At 35.2% G+C, this 22,278-nt stretch overlaps 2 protein-coding genes across 2 annotated transcripts; both read left to right on the top strand.

Moving 5' to 3' along the window:
• The first annotated feature begins 2,169 nt into the window (after positions 1-2,169).
• Positions 2,170-4,811, top strand: LOC113317330 (protein MARD1-like). The gene is made up of 3 exons (XM_026565454.1): positions 2,170-3,064; positions 3,176-3,971; positions 4,337-4,811. The coding sequence occupies exons 2-3, from the start codon at positions 3,220-3,222 to the stop codon at positions 4,440-4,442; spliced, it is 858 nt and encodes a 285-aa protein (XP_026421239.1). The 5' UTR covers positions 2,170-3,064; positions 3,176-3,219; the 3' UTR covers positions 4,443-4,811.
• A 12,675-nt stretch (positions 4,812-17,486) lies between these two features.
• LOC113319204 (folate-biopterin transporter 1, chloroplastic) lies at positions 17,487-20,199 on the top strand. The gene is given in 8 exon segments (XM_026567476.1): positions 17,487-17,612; positions 17,746-17,810; positions 17,912-18,074; positions 18,659-18,807; positions 18,923-19,177; positions 19,309-19,477; positions 19,569-19,661; positions 19,817-20,199. Coding segments are annotated over 8 exon segments (1,284 nt in total). The 5' UTR covers positions 17,487-17,522; the 3' UTR covers positions 20,117-20,199.
• The last annotated feature ends 2,079 nt before the right edge of the window (positions 20,200-22,278 follow it).

The following is a 22,278-nucleotide window of genomic DNA, read 5'->3' as shown; positions in this document are numbered from 1 at the left end:
AACAAGATACGAGTTGTAAGCACTTGCACAAGTTCGTGTAAGACTAAAATAAGTTAAAAAGTTAAAACTTGTCTCTTCATAGCAATTTTAATTCATTGGATTATTTTGACAAACAGTTAACAAGCATTCCAGATCTGGCTTTTCACATGGGATTCGTTAGATTTTGGGTGGCACCCCAGCAGATTCTCTATGTAAGAATAACAAATTGACAGAAATCTGAGTCGAAAGAGATAGAAAACTGAAAACAAATTTCAGAAATTAGTATCATATTTAAAACAAAATACATCTTGAGAAGGTAGAATAAATTCTTCACTCATAACCTGATTCTAACGCCAAATTGTGAACACAAATAGTTTGCTTCAACAACCAATTGATTGAAATAACAAAACAGTAAACAAATTGAATAAAAACAAGAATCATAAGCAAAATATAAGGTGCAATAAGAGTAAGAAGACATCAACTCAAGTGATTTACGTGGTTCGGTAGTGCCTACATCCACAGGGTAATGATAGTTTGAGTTTTATTAAGTATTGATTTCATTACAAAGGTGATGAAGCTCCATCAGAGATGGAGTTTTCTGAGAAAAGTAGTCAAGGAAAGAGGCTGGTTCCGTCCCCTTTCTAACTTAATAATGTTCCTTTATATAGGGTGAATGGTTACAAGTATTTTACTAAACTATCCTTAGCTTAGTTTCTAAGCAGACTCAAAACTGATTCGGTGTGCGCGGTTGTGTTATTGTGTCCAGCTTCGGCTTGTAATCTCCGTCCATGTGTCAAATTATTTTATGGTGTATACAATTAGTTTTCGGAGTTCCTTTTCTTATCAGAATTTTCAATCTTATACTATATTATAAGCGTGCTGCTTTGGTTTAATTTTGATTCTTAATGCATTTGATATCCATGTAATTTTGATTTGCTATTATTAAATGAGAAATCGGTAGAAATTTTATATCTAAAGAAAAGATTTCAATTTTTGACATCCATTGAAGAAATTAGAATATTCTTAGAATTGTATCACACTAGTGTTGAACAAGTTAAAATTTAGACACAACACAACAGCCTACCATAATACTGCATCAAGTTTTTGGCAAAACGAAAGGAACAAAAACCACCACCGGATACTAGCACACCACAGCAAACAGGTTATTGACAAAGCGAAAGCAACAGTGTTTGATGTCACAACACACCCGAAGCTGGGGTATAAGCACGCCAGGCATGCTCGTATGTGTGTCAAACTATCCACACTTACCCTTGCCTGTACAATACCAACGGAACCCTTTAACCACCTACTGACCTACTACCCCCACTAAATAATCAGTCTAACTAGCATTACTCGTAACCCTAGTTAGCAATTCGGAGTTCGGCATACGTTCGGAACGGCAATCATACGAGTATTATTCGGATTTATAAAAATTAAATTTGTTCTAAAATTCGGTCAACGGTTCGCGAGTCAGGAGTAATTCGGAACGCCATACGTACGTGTATAATTCGTTTTACTAATTTGTGTTCAGTATTGAAAATTCGGTATGTATTAATTAATAAATAAATAAATATATTTCTGGTGTGGGGGAGTATCATTTGGGATTTAAAAGAGTATATACGTAATATATTTAGAATTGACACCAACACACACCCAGTACAGTGGCTTGAGGTGTAGTATTGGAAGCAAGAGAACGAAGTTCGAATCCCATTCTTCACATTTTTGAAAAAAAAAACATTAATATCTTGAAATCAGTGGGTTATAGAGTAGATATGGGATTTGAATAGTATTGGATCGGGTGGGCTTTGGGCAAAAGTTAGAAAGTCCGTAACAACAGCTGCCGAATCAAATGGACGAATGATTCGGAAATTCGTAAAATTCACGAATTATTCGTCAAGGCCACAAAACACGCGTACCTGGTTCGGACTTATAATAGTTCGGGCGTATTATTCGGGACCGACCGGAAAAATTCGCGAATCATTCGCGAATAATACGCCGAATTGCTAACTAGGCTCATAACATTGACTTATGGTCATGGTGTCAAGGTTCGTACAATAACCGACCTAATTACTGAACCCTGGTTCATGATATGTGTGTACGAGTTGAGTAAAGTCCTGCCAAATTACGGGTCAACTTTCTTATCCCTTGACCATCATCAACAGTTGGACGTCTCAGACTACCATAGAGTAATACCAGTTAAGTTGAGAGTATCCTAACCCGTTGATTCTACTCTATGTACATGAAAGATATACGGAGTGTGCGTCACTTCACTCTGATGTTTGTAAAAAGAGAAAGAGAATGATTTCTTTGCGCTGCTGTTATTTAAGTCGTGTCAATTCAAAACCGCCATTAAAAACTGGCCATTTTTAGACAGTTGTCTAGTAATTTTTAGCTGTAAACATAAATTTTCACTAGATTTGATTTGATCTTTACACGCGTCTCTATGTCTACCATAACACCTTTTTCTGTAAACTTCTTTCACTCCTCTCCTCTGCTTCTACATTTAGCTTAAAATCAACTATCAATGAAGATCTCTTGTGTTTGAGGACTGATTGTGAGAAAAAGAAGAAAACCCACTCCCGAAAAGAAGAGGGTAAATCTTTTGTGATTCTAATAATGTCAACATCTTGGGTTCATTTTTAGTGTAGTTTTAGTCAGCAGAGTATATAAAGCTTAAGAAACCAAATCTAAGTCCTTATTTGTTACAGAGGAAACGTACTGTATAAAAGATCACAAAGTTAAGGTTGTTTATTCTTTTGTTTTCATGTTAGATTCTCTCTTCTTTTTCTGGTTTTGGGTTTTTGATTCTTCTTGTTTTTGAGTTTGATTGTAACATCAGTACCATTTAGAGAAAGGAGAAAAAAAAAAAGTCTCTGTTTCTATTTTAAGGGTGTAGTAAATTTTTTTAAAGGTCATTTGAAGTTTTAGGTTTTGAATTGAAAGGTTGTTTTGATATATACCAGTACATAGTTTTGGCCCATTCTCTTGTTTCAAGGATTTCTCCAAGAAAAAAAAATTAGGTTCCAAAAATGGCGGTTTTAATGGTTTTGGCGATTGTTCAGGCTTCTTTGTAGGATTATTATGGGTAAGTCTTTAAACCCATGTCTAAAAACATTAAAGTTTGTTTATGGCTCTCTCTAACACTCTATATGTAAATCTGACCCCCTTTATTTTTTTTTCCCTTGGGATTTTGCAGTTAGAAAACTGCTAGCACTGGAATTTTGAGAGAAGTTAAAAAGAATGCTAAGGAAGAGATCAAGAACAGTAACTACTGCTAATAACCAAGCTTCCTCCTCAATGGGTTCAAGAGATAAATTCATAAAACCAACACCTCCTCTTATTTCACCAAGGTTATTATTTTCAGCTTCAAATGGTTTATTATCTGAAAGTGATTATAATAGTTCTTCTGTTAAAAGTCCCACTTCAATTCTTGATAACAAACCCTTCTTTGCAAACCCTTTTAGTAGTACTAAATCATGGGAGAAAAAAGTAGAGTCGGGTATTGGTCTAGGAATTCTTGATGCATTACTTGATGATGAAAAACAACCAAATCACAAAATTTTGACTTCTTCTAGTAGAATGGTTTTGTTTGGTTCTCAATTGAAAATTCAAATCCCCCCACTTTTACCAACTAGTTCTACTGATTTTGGTATCAATACACCAATTCATAATAAAATTGGTTTTTCTTCTAAATTGTTTTCTCCATCTGAGAATTCTCCTAGGGTATTTACTGGTTGTTTATCTGCTTCTGAAATGGAATCATCTGAAGATTATACTTGTGTTATGACTCATGGTCCTAACCCAAGAACTACTCATATTTTTGACAACTGTGTTGTTAAGAACTGTTGTGGTGTTGTTGGATTTTCGTCTCCAAGAAAGGGAAATGTTTTTTTATCTGAAAAATCACAAGATTATCCTTCCAAGAATTTCCTCAGCTTTTGTCATACTTGGAAGAAGAATCTTGAGCAGGGTAAAGACATTTACATATACAGGTAACTTTCACTAACTTATTTGTGTCATGTCTTATTGTATTGTGAGTTTTAAGTTGAGAATATGTCTGTATCAGTTTAATTGGATTCTTAGATTGCTTTAGTGGGAAGGACCTTCATCCAATTCTTAGAATAGTTCTGTTAGTATTAAACATCGAATTTGATAAACGAAGTTGGGCCTCCCAACATCTTACCGAATTTAACCGGTAAAAGGTAATTGGTAATTTTTTGAGATACTAGTCCTCGGGTTGCATATATTGTTTTAACTTTGCTACCCATGTTGAGTACGAAGTAGTTCCAGATTAGATTGAATGATTTTTGAGTAACTAGTGCATGATTTTGATAGTGGATTGGTTCTATATTTGCAGAGGTGAGAAAGCCTTCTGCAGCCATGAATGTCGAAACGAAGAGATTTTACTCGACGAGGGGAGGGAGAAATTTGGCATGGACAGTTCCCTTGGGATTTGTTCTTGATTGTTCGTCACTTACTGATAAGCCTAATCGGAAGTTAATATGTGTAAATGCTGGGAATATTATTAGAGCACTAATCGTACACCCAGTTGGATGTTTTCTTAGTTGTTGCTAAGACTGTCTGCAGACTCTAAGCCGTTATCTAGAGGTTGGTATACTGGTTAATCTATAATTTTGATTTTTGATCTTACCTTTTTTTTTTTTTTTTAATCTCAAGTTTGTTCAAGACTGTGGGAGATGAAACATTTTATGTTTTTTTTTCTTTTCCCGAGTGAATGAGGAGAATGTTTGAGCGAGTTTTTTGGTTCAGTTTTGTGGGCTTGAAAGATTAGTAAACTGATGAAAATATGACTAATGATCTTTTGTATACCATCTCAAATGCTTCATTTTGCTTCAATTGCTACGTTCTTGTTTATTGCTACTTTACCAATGTAATGGGACCAAATCTAACATAATCATGTCAATCCACTAAACCGTCCTTATTAAAGTAGTAATCAAATAAAGTGATCATTTGATTTTTAATTGAAGAATGTCCAATGGATTGGTTGTCATGGTCATTCTTACACTTCCTCCAATTTTAATGTTATGGTTATTCTTACACTTCCTCACAATTAAAATTGGAGGAGGACAAGGTTTGGTATCTCAGTGCAAGAATGTTTCTGGTGAGAATGTAATGCACTGTAACAGAAATATGCAAGAAAATTGGTGCTGATAGTGTTCGGAACGGGATGCATATGAGTATTGGGTCGGGATCCCTCAACAAAAGGTTTTGACAAAGTAGGAATTACCTATAGGTACTATTATGGTGTTCTTAGTTAGTGGCAGGTCCACCCACTAAAGCCCAGTAACTGGAGGTCCATAATAAAAAGAAAACAATAAAATTGGATCCAAATTTTTAGTCCCTGGTCCATACACGTGCGGGATCTTTTCTGTGCATTTTTAAAATCACCGAAATACCCCTTCTCTATGAGGTTTATAATCAGTTTCATATTTCTACTCGAGCTCATTTTTTTCAGATCCATTTTTTTCTCTCTTTCCTCTCGATGCAGCTTCGAAATCTCGACATGGTTTTTGAAGATTGTTTGTTCCAGGTATGTTTTCTAATCATCTTATTTGATTCTTTGTTAGTTGTTTTTTTATTATTTGTTTTTTCGACCGAATCATGAGGATCAAATCGATTTTCATGATGTTTTATATTTTTTTTCCTTTTTGGTAATCGTTATAGATGTATTCCCAACTGATTTTGATGATTTACAATTTTTTTATTAATTTATTAGTGTTTTGGATCGGCTTTGGTTTTGTTTTACTCATGGATTCATCACTTAATTTGTATGATTCAGTAGTACATATATGTCGTACTGAAAACTGCTGAATCAATTTTGTTATTAGTTATATTTTCATCACTTTTTGGTAATCGTTATAGATGTATTCCCAACTGATTTTGATGATTTACAGTCTTTTATTAATTTATTAGGTTTTAGATCGGCTTTGATTTTGTTTTACTCATGGATTCATCACTTAATTTGTATGATTCAGCAGTACATATATCTCTTGATTCCTTGGAGAGAAATTAAGACTTAAGATTTTTGGGTTACGGAAATAGGAATTGAACTCGTTTTTTTGTGTGTTTACGATCTTTATTCTTGATTCGTTAATTTTTTTACTTCAATTTTTATAAAAATACTTCAGATCTAGATACATAATCATGTTTTAGGTTCATTTCATTAGTAGATCTGATTTTTTTAGTTTCATTTTGTTGGTCTTTGGTTTGTTTCTAGTTTGCTTTTGTGTATTAATCATCAGTACATATATGATGTACTGGTGGTTTTTGATGAAAATAGTCCAGATCTAGTTATAAAATCATGTTTTACGTTCATTTCATTTGGAGATCTGATATTTTAGTTTCATTTTGTTGGCTTTTGGTTTTGTTTCTGTTTGGTTTTGTGTATTAACCATCAGTACGCATATGACGTACTGATTTTCTGTGTTTACTATGCATCTATATGTTTTGCTTGTGTATTAACCATCAATACGTATATGATGTACTGTTTGTATGAATCTTAATCGTAATTATTCGATTTTTTGATTAGATTATGATGTTTTTAGCTTATTTGAACTCTCAATTTGATTTTCTTGTTATTTTGTTCTTTATTTTCTAAGAAAATCATGCTTGTTTGTTGTTTCAGGGGTATTATTTAGCAGTACATATGTCGCATACTAATACAAACTACTTTTGATTCTGTTTTATTCTTAGTTTTATCACTTGTTGTTGTTTGATCCATAAGTACATATCTTCCATACTGAAATAATACTCTTTCGATTCTGTTTTTTTATAGATTCATTCCATGCAGTTGTTTTTTAGTTCATGAGTCAGCAGTACATATGTGGCATACTGATACAAACTGCTTTTTGATTATGTTTTATTCTTAGTTTTATCACTTGTTGTTGTTTCATCCATAAGTACATATATGCGATACTGAAATAAGACTCTCGATTTAGTTATTTTTCTTCATGGAGTTGTTTTAGACAGTGAATTAACAATACATACATTGAATACTGAAAAAGTTGCTCTTTGAATCTGTTTTATACATAGATTTTAGTCAGTTAATTCTTATGATTTTGTCAACACATATATGGAATACCGAAATAAAAATGAACGATCGTTAGGTAGTATTAATCTTGATGTTGTCATATTACTTGTACTATTCATTTTTGTTTTGTTATTCATATATGGATTGTTGTTGTGTTTTAGTTGTTACATTTTAGTCACATTTACAGGTTCAATATGTTTGATGTTAAGAGTGTTGGCGCTTTTTGGAGGAAGTGGTCCAATGGGAGTGGAGCACTAGAGAGATCCTGTTTTTTTTTTTAACCTGTAAGCAGTGTAGCAGATATGTACTCAAATTATGTAAGCAGTGTAGCAGATATGTACTCGAATTTCATAAACTGTGTAGCAGATATGTACTCGATATAATGAGCATGTAGACACACACGTTTGGTAGTCAGGGTATTGTGGTCATTTTCATGTTTTAATTAATTGTGGACCTTCAGATAAAAGAAAATTCTGGTTGGACCCTACTATAAATAACCTTATGGGCTTAGGACCAAACAAAAATTTTTCCTTCGACAAAACCTTTTAACAAAAATTACCAACCGTGAGATCCTAACTGTATGACATGGTGCTTTGTGTTTGGTTGATACTGTTTGTTGGACCAAACCTACATATATTAGGGCGAATATTTATCTTCTTTCCATATTACCGTGAAGTGCATCTCCTGAATTTCTGATCTCCATGGTTGAACATTTTTTTCGCACAAAAGTTCGATTTTTTTCTTTTAATTCGTAAATGTTTAAAATTACCGTGAAGTGCATCTCCTGAATTTCTGATCTCCATGGTTGAACATTTTTCGCACAAAAGTTTGATTTTTTTTTTTAAATTTTGTAAATATTTAAAATAAATTTGTGAATGGTAAAGACAAATCAAAATAGTATGTATTGGATCGTAAATATTAATCTTAAGATCCGGATTTGGGAGGAAGGAGAAGAATTTCAATCCGTAATCAGATACCCATGAAGCTTATCAAGATACAGATTAATAGAGGAAAGAAGATCTCATTACTGCCATCTACAGTGAGGTGTAATTTATGAAGTTTTTTTACAACAATAAGTTTAATATTTAATGATTTTCCTATAAAAAAACAGGCCCATATCCACCACAAATTTTATATTTTTGAATCACACCCATTTGTTCCAGATTCAAGTTAAATGGAGTTGTTGGATCTTCTTCTATTTGAGAAGAAGGATTAAGTTTTTCTCAATCTAAATATTTCTAATACTAACACAATGAGAATCAATGTGCAAACAAAATGAAAGAGACAAATGCAAAGATAAATCTTTTCTCGTTTATGTTTGGGGAGAATAACTTGCCCGGTATTTTGGGAAGAAGATGATGAAAATCAAAGAAAGAGTTTAAGTAGGTCTGAAGAAGTAAATACAGTCATTGGGAGGTTATGCAGTAAAGCCTCCTCTGATATTACAAAAATCACTGATGAGGTCAAGTTTACTTGGGACCTTAAAGGAGAAGTTCATATTAAATTATATGACAAGAAGAGAAACTACTATGAATTTCATTTAAGAGAAACTGGAGACTTTCACCTACTCGAACAAGGAGGAGCTTGGAATATACTAGGAAAGTTGATTGTTCTAGTTGAATGTGCTATCGAAGGTCCTCAACACATTGATGAAGATAGCTTCTTCAAAACTAAGATATGGATGCACATTAATAACACCCCTATAAGCTTCATTAATGAAGAAGATCTCAAGAAAATCTATACTCCAGCTGGTAAGTACTTGAAACATAAGAACCTTATGATAGAAATCAAAAAGAAAAAAAATATGGAGTGCCTTGTGGAAATGAGGGTCCAACATAATCTCCCGTTCGGATCTGAGGTTTATATGGATTTATTTGCCAAACCTGAATGGCTAGCCTAGAATTCTCGTACAAACTCTTTAACCTTAAGCTGTGCAAAACGTGTAGATGGATAGATCATTCTACAAAATCTTGTGAGCAAGATAAGGAAAGTAAGCCGATTGAGAAAGAGTGAACTCAACCAACAACAAACAAAGACAAGACAACCTTTAAGATAAACCAAAAGGAAACTCAAAGAAAAACTTTTTCTTGGTCTTCTTCTTCCATTCAGTTTAAGGCAGATGAGTCAAGTACTAATAGTATCCTTGAAAATCCCTTCGATCTGCTTGAATCGTCCTCGACTCGGATCCCCAGTGGGCATGAGAAGAAAAAATATTATGAAGCTCATAAAACCACTTCTCAAAAGAAAAAAAAAACCCAGAAAAAATCCGACCCGAAACCGAAGGGATGCGAGAGATGCTAACAAGAGTCACACTCTCAATCCCAAGGCTTCAATTGACGAAGTTGATATGGACTCCTTACCAACCCAGAGAAAGGGAACTGAAGATATGCAAATGGAAAGCTCAAAGAAGATTAGGAATAAGGAGGAACAAATGGAAGAAGAAAAAGATAACCTGCAGGCTAAATCAATCTTAAATCCTAACAATGAAATCCCAGTGGAGGCTTCAAAATAGGTAAGTAACTACTACTCTCAGGAAAAATCACTAAAGTTCTTATTGAATATGATACTCTATCAACTCTCATTTAGATCCCTTTGAAATATGTTTAAGAAGTATCCATATGTTAGTTAAATGCCTAATGTTAAGAAAATTTAGATATCCTGAATCTCTTATTTCTGGCAATTTATAAGCATGATTTCCTGGAATTGCCGGGGCTTAGGTAAAATAGATACTCAACACAGCCTGCTAGACATTTTAAACAAGGAAAACCCTGATATCCTATTTCTCTCAGAAACTAAACAACAAAATTCTGAGATGAAAAACATTTTAAGAATGGTCAATGTGCATAATTTTTTTTCTTGTACCTCCTAGAGGGATTGCTGGAGGTCTTTGCTTATTTGAAAAAACAATGTTAACATTAAAATAGATGACCATTCTTACAATCATATAAATGCTACAATCACCAACCCCATAAATAACAGTAGTTGGATTCTATCCTTCTTTTATGGGGAAACTAAAACTTAATTCATGGAATATCATAAAAAAATGGCTAATATAGTAGACAAGCCTTTGATAATCATTGGTGATTTAAATGTTGTTCTTCATGAGGAAGAAAAGAAAAGTAAATTTGTTTTTAAGAAAAATGAAGCCAAAATCCTTAATAACCTTTTAAACAAATGCAATCTGGTAGACCTTGGCTTTACTGGTTATACTTATACTTGGAATAACCATAGACAAGATGAGAAAAACATTGAACAAAGACTCGACAGAGCTATAATGAATGACAAATGGAATAGGAAATACCCAAACTCTAGCTTAAAACACTTAGGCCCCTTAACTTCAGATCATGTTCCTATAAAAATTAATTTGCACAACCACCGGGATGACGGGCACACACCTTTTAAATACTTTGGGGAGTGGATAAAGCATGAGGACTGTAAGTCACTAATGCAGGAAAGCTGGAACTCATCTGTTAGAGGTTTTCCAGCTTATAAGGTTAACAAGAAACTTGGAAATGTTAAACATATCCTCAGAGTGTGGAATAGGAAAAAGTTTGGGAACATAAATAGTAACATAGAGAACATAAAGAAAAAACTAGCCCAAACTAACACAACTGCTAATTACCCAAGCAAGACTGAAGTTTTAGCCAACCTAAGAAATGAACTTGCAAAATGGTACGCAAACAAAGAAATTTTTTGGAAAGATAAAAGCAGAGATCAGAACTTAGCTTTAGGAGACATAAACACTAGGTATTTCCACACAAAAGCTAAGCAGATATTTAGAAGAAACGGAACTGATATGATAAAAACTGATGATAATGTTTGGCTGAATTCTAAAGAGGAGATTGTTGAGTGCATAACTCAACATTTTTTCAAAATCGCCACTACTGTTAAGCCTGACATTGACCAATTCCAACTAGTGTCAACCAAACTGATAATGACATGTTATGCGCTACTCTTTTAAAGTGTGAAATAAAAAAGACTTTGTTTTCCATGGAGCCGGATAAAAGCCCGGGGTCTGATGGCTTTCCACCCAACTTCTTTCAACAGAATTGGGAAACCGTAGTCCCTGACCTGGCCAAAATGGTCCAATTTTTTTTCGAAACATGTCATATCTCTAAAGAAATGAATGCCTCATTTATCTCTTTAATTCCTAAGACCTTGAATCCCACATCCCCTGTGGAATTCAGACCTATAGCCTTAGACAATACCAGTTATAAGGTGATTTCTAAAATGATGGCAGGCAGAATGAAAACTCTCCTAGATAAAATAATTGCTCCATACCAGTCTTCCTTTATCCCTGGATGGAAGATTGCTGAGAATATTACCTTAGCCCACGAAATTATACACAAGATGAAAAACTATAAATCTAAGAAAGGCTTCATGGGACTTAAGATTGATATGTCTAAAGCATTCTACATAGTCGAATATGATTTCCTAATCAAGGTTATGACTAGAATGGGGTTTAACAACAAATGGTGTAACTTGGTTCATCAGTGCATTTTGACTACTTCGTTATCTGTTTTACTTAATGGTTCGCCAATAAAATTTTTTAAACCTACTAGGGGTTTGAGACAGGGATATCCAATCTCTCCCTATATTTTTCTATTTTGTATTGAAGTGCTTTCTAGAACTATTCAGAATGCTGAAAACTCTGGCCTGATCAAAGGCATAAAACAGGTTCATAAGGCTCTTTCGTTAAGCCACCTCCTCTTCGATGACGACTGCCTAGTCTTCTGCAAGGTTAGTGAAAATTCCTGACAAAATCTGGTAAACTTATTCAATAACTTCAGCTTAGTTTCGGGTCAACTCATTAACTTGAGTAAGTCTGGAGTGTTTTTTAGCAAAAAAACTGAAACTAGTACTCGAAGAAAAGTTAAAGAAATCTTAGGTGTTACAGCTATACCCTTAACTGACAAGTATCTAGGAGCCCCTTTGTTCACTAAAAGATCTAAAATACAGTGCTTTGAACCCTTACTTGAAACCTTAAGAAATAGAATGACAGGGTGGAACGGTATTAACTTAAACAATGCGGAAAAAACTGTCATGATAAAAAATGTAGCTTCGTCTGTCTATGTGTATCAAATGAATTGTTTTAAAATCCCAGTAAAAATATGTGATCAAATAACAAAACTTCATAGAAACTACTGGTGGGAAAAAAATGGAAAGGGTTTAAACGAAAATGGGAAAAAGGGAGTTTGTTTTAAAAACTGGCCTTCTATATGTAAAACTCTTGAAGAAGGAGGACTAGGTATAAAAAATGTAAGAAAATTTAACATAGATATGATAGCTAGAATGGCATGAAATCTTAATCAGAATCCGGATTCCCTTTGTGCCATTATAATGAAAGCTAAATATTATCCTAACTGTGACCTTCTCCATATAAACTGTAAACCAAAAAAGACTGACAGTTGGCTATGGAAAGGGATGTTAATAGGGATTGAAAAAATAAAAAAATGTTGTTTCTGGGAATTAGGTAATGGAATAAATATTGAAATTTGGCAGGATTGCTGGATTCCAGGGACTCAAACACCCCTTCATATAAACCTTACTACTACTGAGGGCCTTAGTAAAGTAAGTGATCTAATAACAGACCAAAAAACTTGGGATCTTGATAAACTCGCCAGATGTTTTGACAGCCAAATAATAGAACAAGTCGGGGAAATTAGAATACCAACTGAAGAAAAAATGGATACTCCACGATGGAATTTAAACAAAAATGGTATGTTCTCTGTAAAATCTTTGTATAACCCACATAAACTCGAATGGAAATGCTAAGCCTAAATGGAATAGAATATGGAAAATGAAGACATCACCAGCTGTTAAGATCTTTACTTGGAAGGCATCCCACTCTATCCTTCCTAATAGCATGAGAGTGGCAGCTGTCATCCCTGACATTGATACTAAGTGTAATTTATGTAATGAAAGCCAAGAAACTCTAGATCACTTATTCTTGCACTGCAACTATGCAACTCAGGTATGGATGCACTTCAATTTTGATATGAATTTCATTAGAAATGGTACAATCACCTTTCATGAATGGTTATCCAACTGTTTTGAAAACACTAACAGGGGAGTTTATGATATATATTGGCATGTTCATTGTAGTATCATAATCTGGTTTATATGGAAAGTAAGGTGTGATGTGGTTTTTAAAAAGAAAAGACAGAATAGTGTAATAACTGCAAATAATATCATTAGATTCATAAACAATTACAATACTGTAAACAAACCAGGTCATAACATAATGGAAGATCTCTATTATAACTCTTTGAATGATGTTGTTCTGCAGATTAAAAAGTATCCTGCAGAATCAGTAAGCAATGACATGACACTGAAAATTCATATTGCTCCGACTATGATAGACTCAAACTCTAAAACAGACATCGGACTAATCCTGGTTGATCATGCAGGTGCAATCAGAGAAGCACGAGGCCTCTCTACTGACAGACTTTAGAAGATATAGAAAGGGTTGGAGCGGAAGAAGCTTTCCAATGGGAAACATGTTTGTTAGAGCATTGATCGGTCGAACTCGCATGCGTTTCTATCTCAAGCATGTTTGTCAATGTTAGTGATCAAAACTATAAGTCTGGATTTCTAGCCTACATAGCTAAAGGTCTCAGACTAGGATAGAAAGTGTAGTTGAACCCAAGAACTCCATGGCAATCATCATACAAGACGAAGGACTACTCAAGGAACTGGTGGATCTTCATCGACTAAAAGATATATGGAGACTTGAACTTATCTGTCACTCAAAAGTCTATCTATTCTATCTCCTATTCTTGAGACAAAAGTCGTTTTGATATATAGACATTCATTATGCACATTTGTTATTTTGTGCCGAGTTTATATCGCCTATCTATTTCTCGAAATATGTGTTCGTAAGCTTTCGCTTTAGCTGAATTCATCTTTACCTAGTGACGAAAGTCATGTTATGTTTCAATCACTTTGAAAATTTCTCTGATGAAAAATGGTCTGTGAATAACGGCTATATCCGTCCTCTGAGAATGTTTCAATGATTGAAATGAGAGTTTAGATTACATAACCATTGGTAGGATATAAGCATTATTGTGGAAACACATATATGTATAAGTCTTTATTCCTTGAACCAAAGTTTGCGAACTTTGTTGATCAAGAGAAATGGAAGTGGCGTGAGCCAAGTCCGCGAACTCAGTCCGCGAACTGGCGGAAGTTCTCGACCCGAGAATTTCTGCTGGAGTTTGTGAACTCCTTCCAGGACTTAAGTCCGCGAACCCAGTCCGCGAACTTGAGCAGGTTATATCTAAAACCGGTTGTTCTTGAACTCATGTTTATTTAAACTAAGGAATGCTTTTGCAAACCGTGGCTATAAAGTTCATGAACCGATTCGAGTGAATCAAACCGTTTTTTATTCAATTGTGTCTTGTGTAGTTACATAAGATCTAGGCAATTGAACAACTCTTTAACTAGTTCATTTGAGTCATTTGAACTAGTTATGGTGAAGAAGAATATGGTTGATATGAAAGTAATCATATGGCTAACCATTTGGTTAACTATTGTTGAACCAACAAATGTTAATGTTTGGGAACGGTTCGTAAACCCAAAATTAAACATTTCATTTGTGTGTAACAAGCTAAGTTTTCGATCCAACGGTTGAGAAATATTAGCTTGAATCTAATCAGGTTTTCATCTAACGGTTAATATTGAATGCTTTGTTACCAAGCCAACATTGATTGCAAACCCTGATTTGAAAACTATATAAGGGAGAACTCTAGCAACTGGGAAACCTAATCCCCACACCTTACGTGTGATACTAGTTGCATAGCTAGAGTCGATTCTCCTTTAACCTTTGGTTTCTTCTTATAAAACCAGGTTAACGACTTAAAGACTTCATTGGGATTGTGAAGCCAGACCGATACTACTTTTCTTGTAGTTGTGTGATCTGATCTTTATGTTTCTATTGTACGAGTACAATTGAAATAATTGGCTTGAGATTTTATATTCCGATAGGAAAGATAGAAAAGTAATCACAAACACTTCGTCTCATCGTTTATGATTCCACAATATCTTTTTTCTATGCGTCGATTAAGATTATTGTGAGGTGATCAATAATACTAGACTGTTCTTTGGGAATATAAGACCGGTTTATTGATTGGTTCCTGTTCACCTTGATTTATCAAAAGACGGAACAAAACTCGTAGGTAAATTCGTGGGGGACAGATTTATCTATTACCGTAGACTTTTCTGTGTGATACAAATTAAGTCTTCGACTTTGGGTCGCAACAACTCTTAGTTGTGGGTGAGATGGGATAAGGGAATCAAGTACGTAGCATCCTGCTGGGATCAGAGGCGTAGGAGCATAACTGTACCTTGGATCAGTGTGAGATTGATTGGGGTTCAACTACAGTCCAAACCGAAGTTAATTTGGAGTAGGCTAGTGTCTGTAGCGGCTTAATACAGTGTGTGTTAAATCTGGACTAGGTCCCGGGGTTTTTCTGCATTTGCGGTTTCCTCGTTAACAAAATTCTGGTGTCTGTGTTATTTCTTTTCCGCATTATATTTTGTTATATAATTGAAATATCACAGGTTGTGCGTTGTTCAATCAATTAGAATATCCGACCTTTTGGTTGTTGATTTAAATTGATTGACACTTGGATATTGGTCTTTGGTACCATCTAATATATCTCTCTAGTATTTGATAAAGACTCGCAGATTTCTATTTGCTTGAGTAAAGATCAAATCGAGAGATTGAGATATAAACTCTTTGATATACTTTTATCTAGATTGAGTCTGACTGTCTAGTTGATTCTCTAGAAAGTATATTGGAGTTTGTCCATACAGATTGCTAATCGAATTGTTGGGTGTGGTTGTTATACCCCCGCTTTTTCAATTGGTATCAGAGCAGGCAAACACGTTTAAGACCTTACAAGTTTGTGTTTGTAGCGATCTGACTCGATGGACAGAGGTGCTATCTCTATTAACGTACCACCAGTCTTCGATGGCTCTAATTACTTATGGTGGAAAATTGCTATGCGAGCTTTTCTTCAAGCGCGTGATTTTCAATCATGGGTATATGTTGTTAATGGATATGATCCTCCCGTTGTGGCAGTTGGAGATGTAAACGACAAACCTATTGGTGAATACATCCCTGCTGAGATACTTGCTTTAAAGCAAAATTCCGAAGGTTTAAATGCGGTCATACATGACATTACCCCAGACTTCAGCACCATGTGACTAATTGCACTAAGTCGCAAGAAGCTTGGGATATCTTGGAAACCGTATTCGAAGGTAACTCCAGTGAAAAGGAAGCTAGGCTTCAAAACCTTAATTCCGATTGGGAAAACCTTTGTATGGCAGATGAAGAAACATTTGATGAGTTTAATCACAAAGTATCTGAAATTGTTAATGCATCTTTTGCATTGGGTAAGACTATTCCTGAAAAGGACATTGTGATGAAAATTCTCAGATCGCTGCCATCTGGATACGATTCTAAGAAGCATGCCATCGTTGAGGGAAATAACCTTGACATACTATCTAGAAATACTCTTGCTGGAAAGTTGAAAATTTTCGATCTTGAACTTGAACAAAGAGAGAAAAGTCATCAGTTTAGCAATCATGTTGCTGCATCTGACCGTAAGTCTTGAAGGAATCTAGGGTGTCTGAAGTGCAGAGACTGGGGCTTCTTTTTATTAAATGTGTAACGTTCCGTATTGGTAGCTTTGGGCGTCCTACCTTCATGTCAGCTGGTCTGGGCAACAGCATATGTTGTTCGGGTTGAGGCGCCAAGGAATATCGTAAGCACGCCTATGACACAGATATTGTGGACATTTTCCTGCATATCAAATAATAAGGTTATTATAAATTAGGACTGAACCAAGATAATACATGTCTAAATAATCTAATAGTCCAACACCAAACCTGCAATACGACCCAGAATAAGAAAAGAAAAGGCAAAATCAAGCAACATTCCCCTCAGGTCACCTTATTCGCCTCCCAATTTCCTCGGGCCATTCCTAAGCAGGTAGGCGTGCATTAACCCGGGAAGTTGGGCTGCTACGACTTGCCTACTCCTGAGTAGGCCTTTGGGCACATAGGTGTTGCATACATGTGCCTTTGCCAACATTGGGACAGTGTTCGTCTATTACAGGCCCTAGGCAAACAATCATAGAGTTCATTTTTGTAACTTGTTGTGCTCGTGGTTGAGGGATTATACCAACGAGAACGACTGCACCATTCAATTTGATATTTGCTTCAATTGTAGATTCAAGTTCTTTTTATTATCTGAGTAGTATAGATTCAAGTATCAGATCAATACTCTTGCCTGTGATTTTAATTGGCTGTTGGATCCGTATGTGAAGCGTCGAGGAGTCACTTACCTTCTTCGGAGAAAGGAGAAGTAGTAGTGACTGATAAAGAAGGTGAAACATGCTCTTCCAGTAAAGCTAGTGGACGGAAAAAGAAACCTTATATATCGTTCTTTCGGGTGGATTTATCCCCAGATAATATTGCGGTTTCAATGGTATATTTTGTACAGGGTGTTTTAGGCCTTTCTAGACTTGCAGTGAGCTTTTACTTAAAAGATGACCTCCACCTAGATCCGGCAGAGGTATGTTACTTATACCCTATATTCTCTTTTAGTTCTATAGTCTCAGTTACTTTATCATCCCATTTTCTGTAGATGAATTTTGTCAAATTTGATTTAGCATTATACTTTTGTTTTCTTTTAATGTGTTAAGTAGACAGCAGTGGTAACTGGTGTATCTGCATTGCCGTGGCTTATCAAACCTCTGTATGGATTCATTAGGTGGTTATTTATCTCTTCCTCAATGTTTACGCATCCCTGACTATTCATTTCTGTCTCCATGATGTTATACCTTGTTACTTAAAAATTTCAGGTCGTTGCAGTGTTTCCGTCCCACTCTTTGGTTACCGAAGAAGGTCATACCTTGTTCTATCTGGGATGCTCGGAGCACTATCATGGTCTTTGATGGCTTCCCTCGTTGATGACAAGTATGGCGCTGCTTTCTGCATTCTTCTTGGATCTCTATCTGTTGCCTTTTCTGATGTGGTAAGTTCTGGCGATTATTTCACAGTCTCTTTCCAAATAACGACATGCTTGTAGCTATGTTTAATATCATTTTCCTGAATGGATATAATAGCATATTTGAAAATTTAGTAAGTCGGGGCACTTCCGTAGTAGTATCAACTTTGAGACTTGTATTATGCATTAATTAGATATAACTGTATTCATGTTATTATAGTTCTCGAAGATATTTTTATAGAAACTCAAAATGGTGTTTTAAGCAAAAGGGAGTAGTTGTCCTCCGTCAAGAAATTATAAAAAGGCATGCTAGCATTTTGTGGTCACTTAGTCGCTTGCTATCATCTGTTAAGAGTTGTAGATCTGTTACAGACTTGGCAATTATTAGCAAAATATATCTGTTCCTATAATCTAGCATGGACAGAGCAATTATCAGCATAATTTTGACATAAAGTTCCGATGGGTAATGTTGCAGTGGTAAACGCATTCTTGGTGTACCTGGAAGCATTTCTATAATTAGTCTTTTCAAACAACATACCTGGCCGATAGATACTCTTCATTCATGTGCCGTACTTCACAAGCATGATTCAGCAAATTGAAGCATGGTGCAGGTTGTAGATTCCATGGTTGTTGAACGGGCTCGTGGTGAATCACAAAGCACATCTGGCTCTCTTCAGTCTTTATGTTGGGGATCCTCAGCTTTCGGTGGGATAGTTAGTGCTTATTTTAGCGGCTCCCTGGTTGATGCTTATGGTGTTAGGTAAAGTCATAACTTCTCTGGCTGAAAATTTGTCTGTAGATGGTAGATGTATACATTCTCAATTATTAAATACAAATGGTACATAGTCTAGCCTAATATCTTTTGTTATTTATAGGTTTGTTTTCGGCATCACGGCATTGCTTCCACTGATAACGTCTGCTGTTGCTGTTCTTGTTAAAGAAAAACCCACGTCCAGGTCTACGGGAGGACATAATCTTTCTTTAGTGGGTGCAGGATTTTTTGAGAGCTCAAAGCAGAATATTATTCAGTTATTGGGTGCCATCCGGCAGCCAAATATATTTTTGCCCTCCTTATTCATTTTCCTCTGGCAAGCTACACCTCATTCAGAGTCTGCTATGTTTTACTTTACGTAAGTTCCATTACTACTTATACCTGTCTTTCATTTTAACTGTTTGTGTAGTGTGTTTTATCTTACCCGAAGCTTGTTTGTATATATATTCTTCTTATGACATCTTTGTTATATAACAATTTTTTTTTCAGTACGAACAAACTTGGCTTCACCCCGGAATTTCTTGGTCGTGTCAAGCTTGTCACTTCGGTTGCATCATTATTAGGTGTAGGACTGTACAATGGATTTTTGAAGAATGTTCCACTGCGAAATATTTTTCTTGTGACCACCATTATAGGTTCAGCACTAGGGATGACACAGGTTTTCAGAGATATCTGCTGTTGCTTTCAATTAAGTTTTATTGAGTTATTCCAAGTTAGTTCGGAACTGACAGAGTCGTGTATTTGGACAGGTTATACTTGTTACTGGATTAAATCGACAATTTGGCATAAGTGACGAGTGGTTTGCAGTCGGGGATTCTTTAATTATTACAGTTCTTGGTCAGGTAATGTCTAACTATATGGGGCTATCCTGTTCCTCTATCCAGTTCTATACATCTAAGGCCACTGAATAGCTTAAATACAGCATACCCAAAATATAACTTGTTCATCCAAGCTATATCAATTTTAAACTAAACATTTGGGTGTCTGGGATTTTCAGGCATCATTCATGCCTGTTTTAGTGTTGGCTGCAAGATTATGTCCCGCTGGTATGGAAGCAACACTATTTGCAACTCTCATGTCCATCTCAAATGGAGGGAGTGTCATAGGGGGGCTGTTAGGAGCTGGCCTGACATAGCTTCTGGGTGTCACAAGAGACAGCTTTAATAACTTGACATTCTTGATAGTTATCTGCAATCTCAGCTCGTTGTTGCCATTGCCTCTCCTTGGTCTTCTTCCCAAAGACATTCCAGATACCAAGCCTGACGAGAATGGAGATGTCGAGATGAAGTCAAATTGAACTTATGTAAGCACCTCAAAATTTTGCTGCAATGATTTGAAATACCTGTTCTCGCTGTTTCATTCACTACAGAAGCCCAAATTGAACTTACACTTAATTAACTTAATTACTTATACACAGTAGAAATATACACTGTAACTTAAATTAATTTAGTTTACTAATTAAAACACCACGATAGGCCTGTGGCTGGGAACCAACTGCACCTAGTTGCTTAATGTTACCCACCTGTTTGTGGTTCGGTTGTGGGCTTATCTTTAAATGGACCAAACTACTTCCCAAGACTGGTCACCGCTGTAGGCTACCAGTTTGTGCGTCTTGAAAGATAAAGATAAATACTCCAGAGATGTATCCATTTTATGTGTGCTTTTACTGTTTTATCCTTATGATAAACCCCCTTTTTACAAGAATTTCACCACCAGTCTGAAACTATTTGATGTTTTACTACGATAATATGGCAGAGTAGGAATCAGCGAGACAAATGCCTAGTTTTAACAACTTTCTTATCCAAATTGGAATTTGCCTTATTATTTGATTTGTTCTTGTATTTTTGTTTGAAAATTGGGTGATAGTGGTCGGTCGACCTACACATCTGGTACTTAGATTGCTCAAAACATTCCATTTGTTTTGGCACATATTGAAACTGAACGAAATTGTTTGTTAACTGCAGCTGTAAATCAAATATGTGGTTTGTTAAGAATATCAGTGTGTCAAGTCAAATTAGTTTGAATTGATTGTCTAGTCAAGGTCTATAGCTATTGGTCAATAGAGTCCTGTAATAATTGGTGTATAAATACATGTAATAATTGGTGTATTAACTTTGTCCAGAAACAATATTGTTTCTCTGTAACTTTAGTTTTCATTAATACAAGATTTTCTTCTAAATTTCTGTTCATCTGATATTTCTCATGGTATCAGTTACGGAAAGATCCAAACCCTAAATCAAAACAATTTTCATCAACAACTTCAACAACAACTCAATACCGTTTACAATATTTTTTACAGCTGATTTCTTAGATCTAAATCTTGATTTAGATCCAATTGTTCTTCACATCAGAAACAACTTTTCTTAAATAAAATTTTAATCAAGATCATCTCTGACTTGATTCTGGTGTTTTTCATTCTTAGGTATATAATTTTATGGTTCGAAAAAGCAAACATATTAATCCGAACGTTGAAGAAAACAACACAACAATGTCTTCCGCTGCAACCACATCTGATGGTAATTCGTCAAACTTTACTCTTCCCTTCACCAACATCTCAAATTTTGTTTCATTGAAATTAGATAATACAAATTTTAAACTATGGCGTGATCAATTTGAGTATATTTTAATTACAACTGACCTATATGGTCATGTTAATGGGGAAATTCAAGAACCAGAGGAAAGAGTAATGATTAATGGAGTTCTTAGTTTGAATCCAAGATGGGTATCTTGGAGAAAAATGGATAGATTTGTAGTTAGCTGTTTAAAAGTTACTTTTACTTCTGCTATTTCTGGGGATGTTCTTGGTCTAACTACAACAAGAGAAATATGGGAATATCTTGAATCTTGCTTCAAAACTCAGTATAGGGCACGCAAGAATATGTTGAGAGCATAATTGTATGGCATTAGAAAAGGAAATTTGCATATACTGGTGTATTAACAGAAGATTAAAACAATTGTTGATTCCTTAGCTGCCATTGGGGAAAAAGTTAATGAATCTGATTTAATAATGCATGTGTTGAATGGTTTGGGAAGAGAGTATGACAATTTTGTTGTCTCAGTTCAGAATAGAGATACTCCATATACTTTTGGTGAATTAAAGGCTAGATTACTTACACATGAACAATGGTTATCTGATCAAGACAAAGATGCTATGTCAATATTTAATTCTCAAAATTGTTTGGTCTTTATGCAAAAAGTGGAAATGCTAGTTCAAACACTGGTCATCAACAAAATACTAATGGTTACAAGAAAAAGAATGGAGCACAGTATCCTCATGGTGGAGGAAATAGAAATAGAAATGGACAGAAGGGTAGTACTTCATATGGTTCACAAAATAACAATGATACAATGGGTAGTTCTGCATCTACTGGTGATTCTAGAAGAATGGATTAATCTCAAGTTGATTGTCAAATCTGTAGAAAGAAGGTCCATTATACAAGCAAGTGTCATTTTAGATAT

Source organism: Papaver somniferum, chromosome 10 (assembly GCF_003573695.1).
Source record: "Papaver somniferum cultivar HN1 chromosome 10, ASM357369v1, whole genome shotgun sequence".
Lineage (NCBI taxonomy): Eukaryota > Viridiplantae > Streptophyta > Magnoliopsida > Ranunculales > Papaveraceae > Papaver > Papaver somniferum.
Note: the sequence above shows the minus strand (reverse complement) of the source record. Positions and strands in the feature narration are given on the sequence as shown.